At 42.5% G+C, this 3,668-nt stretch overlaps 1 protein-coding gene across 1 annotated transcript; it reads right to left on the bottom strand.

Moving 5' to 3' along the window:
* Positions 1-260: 260 nt before the first annotated feature.
* On the bottom strand, positions 261-1,089 carry LOC113567271. The gene is made up of 2 exons (XM_026994552.1): positions 972-1,089; positions 261-907 (listed from the first exon to the last, which is right to left on the bottom strand). The coding sequence occupies exons 1-2, from the start codon at positions 1,087-1,089 to the stop codon at positions 840-842; spliced, it is 186 nt and encodes a 61-aa protein (XP_026850353.1). The 3' UTR covers positions 261-839.
* Positions 1,090-3,668: the final 2,579 nt, after the last annotated feature.

Genomic DNA, 3,668 nt, shown 5'->3' with positions numbered 1-3,668 from the left:
CTATCTCCTTAGCGCATACTTCTCACCTTTCCACCTGCCCACCATAGTCCTGCTTTAGTCAAGGATTCAAATAAAAACCTTTCCATCTGCCACACCTCGGACTCACAGGCAACCCTTTGGTTGGTGGCCAAATTTTGATGAATAGATAATAAATAACTTTAATTAAAACCTATACGAATAGGCAGACAGGCTGCCTGGCAAAGGGTTATCCTTGAAGCAGAAGGAAAGGCAGCTGCAGTTCCACCTAAAAGAAATACTAATTATTCGGCAGAGGTCCACGATATATTTAAGCTATAATAATTATAAGGAAATTTCGTGCAAAATCCCGATGCAGCTGCCACCAGGGGGTCCACTTGTTGCAGATGTCTATCTGTGACTGGCCACGGCCTGCTCATTAAGCTTATTAATTTTCGGTGTGGGGAGGGGGGAAGGTTTTCCCGTTGGTTTTGCATTTGTGTCGCCTGCCACATGCAACAAAGTGCAGCGGCCAGGCAGCGTGACCAAAAAAAAGAAGACAGATACAATAAAAATATAAAGAGTTACCCCAAAAGCCAAAGACAACCGCTGCAACCCCTGATGTGTGGCAAGTAGAACTATGAGCGTTCAATTTTCGGGGGCTGTCATGCAACGGTCTCTCGCGGGTCTCTGGTCTCTTCTCCATTCGATTTCCACGCTTTCTACACTCACATCTTCCCCTCGAACAGGTGTAATGATTTTTGGGGCTTGCACCTTGACTCTGCTTCCGTTTCACTTGTCGATAACTCTTTTTCGAAGGGGTTTGTGCTTTGGGCTTACTCTTTGTCGGGGTAACTCTTTGTCCAGACAGGGTGTGTGTGGCTTTAGCACTCTTTTACGTCCTCCTTCTGCCGCTTCATGACTGCATCAATGGTCTCCACATTGGTCTTGGCTGTAGGTATAAAATCTATATAGAACCTGCCTATAACTTTCTGTATCTGTAGCTATTTGCTTACCCAACAACCGCATACGTTGCTGTTCGGCGGACTCGATTTTAACCACGGCGGAGAGCAGAAGGTGCATGATTGGTAATACTAAAAATAATTTAGGAAAGTGTCTCCAGTTGAACGACATTTTTGTAAATCTTTTATGTGTATTATAACAGTGTTACTTTTTTTCCAAACTGTTTACTGTTTTGGATTGAAAGATACGGCTTGTTTTTCGGGTTACTGCGATGGATTCTGCTTTCGACTGGAACACCCTGTTTTTGCTGCTGGCAGGCCCCTCTGTTTAATTGTTAAGTTTCTTGGCTAAAGACTTTATTAGCCAAGGGCTTGATATACCAAAGGCATTTAGCAAAAACACTGAGAGAAATTTTAGCAGAGAAAAGAAGAGGATTTTTAGGGATTAAAATCGAATACCAGATGGTGCCAAAAAGATTTTACAGGAAGAAAACTAAGATTATTGTTGAATCATGAATGATTTTTATACCATAGTTTTACTGGTGTTCGGTTTAAAGAATTATTACCTATTCTTATATCTATATCTTAATTTTATTAATCCAACATTTCACTGAAGTGTTTCCCAGTGTTAAATCCCCTCTTTTGCCAAGGAAGGAAGGAAACAGCTTGTAATATAACCGCAAGATACGACCAAGCAACTTCCTCAATATCAATCATTTCACTTGGCCATATACATATAGTACTCGTATATTTCCTACCCCCAAAAAACTTTCTTCATAAAGCATATTTAGTGTTTAAAGTTTCCGTTTTACGGAGTAGGCTGCATTTTTCAGGTGTTGGCTGCAAACCATTCGACTGAACTGAATTTAAGCTCAACCCTTTCATTAAAGAGGGAACCAAAAATGATATATTTAATCCGTTCGTCCGCTGGTCTGCTGGACTGCTGGTTCGTTGGATCAGTGAAGCGTATGCCTGTCTTCGGAGCAGCAGCAGCAGCAGCAGCAGCAGCAACGACAACGACAACGACAATGACAGCGAATGATAAACCTGATATGGAACACACTTAAGGGCTCAACTTAGGTAATCTGCTGCAGTTTGCTGAAGTAGAAACAGCAGCAGCAACATCGGCAACAGCCACCACGCAACCAAAATTAAAATCCAGAGAAAGAGACAGCCAGAGATATAGGAGGAGACTCCAGAGACTCCGGAGACAGCCAGAGAGATACTATATATAGCAGTAGAGAGCGAGAGGGCAGCAGCAGTTTCTTCGCTTCGAGATCGCCAGATCGTTTCCAGTCGCGCAGGTGGATTTTTCAAGTGGCTGCGTCCGCTTTCCTGACTTTTCTGTCCCATGTCCCTTGTCCCTTGTGTATCTCCATGGACTTCCTTCATATCCCCTTCCATCTCTGAGCGTATCTCCCGGTTGCTGTCAGCTGATTCTTTCAGCGAAACCCAAGACTTCTCCGAGAGGTAATAGATACACACATGTGTTTGTACTTGGTCTTCACTTGAGACAAGTGCATCTCAGAATAAAGGGTTTGGGGGAGGAGAATGCTACTTAGGGAGAGGGCCACTTCAGGGGGATTTTCTTGGCTATTGGAAAATTTATTTCTAAGGTACTACAGAAGAATTATTACAATTTCACATGTATACAAGAACTAGAAAATGTTATAATTTGTATAGCATCTATGACCATTTCCTTTCTTCTAGAACTATTCTATAAAGCCCCATAGAATCCTCCATTTGTAGACAAATATTCGTAAAGTATAAATCAAAATAAATCCTATAATTTAGATACCATTTTCGTACATTATTTGACACTAAATAATCAGATTAATTCCAACATCTTCTTTCAGAAAAACAGTCCCCTAATTACATACGAATACAATTCTCTTTTCAAACGAACCCCAAATGGATTTGCTTATTTATGATTGACACTTTAACGAGTGGCATACCCCACATATGTGGCTCCTTGGCTCAAAAACTTTAACGAGACGTCCATAAAAATGTCACAGAAAAATCCCCAACAGAAATCTAGTAAATGTCAGTATCAATCGGAATGCCCGACTCCTTCGCTATGCATTATCCATGGCTGCTTAAGATTTTCCTTGAAGGACAGAGAGAAAACTCCACTAAGGAGGAAATGCAATTGTATGTGGTGTCAAAAGTCGCACAGCAATCCATCAATTTAACAGCCATGAAAAATCAGCACAATGCCAGAGGGAAAATTCCATAAAATGCAAAGATGTCAGAGGACAACAATGGGACACAGCAGTCCTTACACAGTTGCCGTTTTGGGGTGGAAGTAGAGTCCCTGAAAGAAATCCAAATAGGAAAAAAGAACGATTTCCTTTTTTCTTTTGACTTCTTGGCTTGTTCTTCGGGGGAAAAACGAAGATGCCACAAAAGGAAATGCTGCTGCTGCTGTGTCCTTTTGTGGCATGTTTGGGCAATGTTAACACACACGGCAGCAGCTCGGCAAACTTTAAGCTGTGCAAACAGTGTGGCAGCAGCCGCAGCTGTCCTTCTGTTTCATGGGTCTATGCCCCCAAACGCGTGCCATATGCCCCAGGAACCAACAACCAACAACAAAAGCAGAAAGACCCACAAGGGAGACACTCCAACTGCAACATTGTCCCCATGGCGCGCCGTGTAATTAAAAACCGCACACTCTCGATCCCGATCCCGATCCCGAACCACGCTGCACGCTGATCATTTAGTTATGCCTTGCCCCAAAAATCCTCACTTGCA

Source organism: Drosophila persimilis, unplaced genomic scaffold, assembly GCF_003286085.1.
Source record: "Drosophila persimilis strain 14011-0111.01,24,50 unplaced genomic scaffold, DperRS2 tig00003933-arrow-pilon, whole genome shotgun sequence".
Classification (NCBI taxonomy): domain Eukaryota; kingdom Metazoa; phylum Arthropoda; class Insecta; order Diptera; family Drosophilidae; genus Drosophila; species Drosophila persimilis.
Note: the sequence above shows the minus strand (reverse complement) of the source record. Positions and strands in the feature narration are given on the sequence as shown.

What these genes read in the sequence shown, in the direction of transcription:
- LOC113567271 (XM_026994552.1), bottom strand. Translation starts at nt 1,089, where the DNA reads ATGTCGTTCAACTGGAGACACTTTCCTAAATTATTTTTAGTATTACCA. An exon ending in GCAACGTATGCGGTTGTTGG is followed by an intron (nt 908 to 971) that starts GTAAGCAAATAG and finishes TTATACCTACAG; the next exon opens with CCAAGACCAATGTGGAGACC.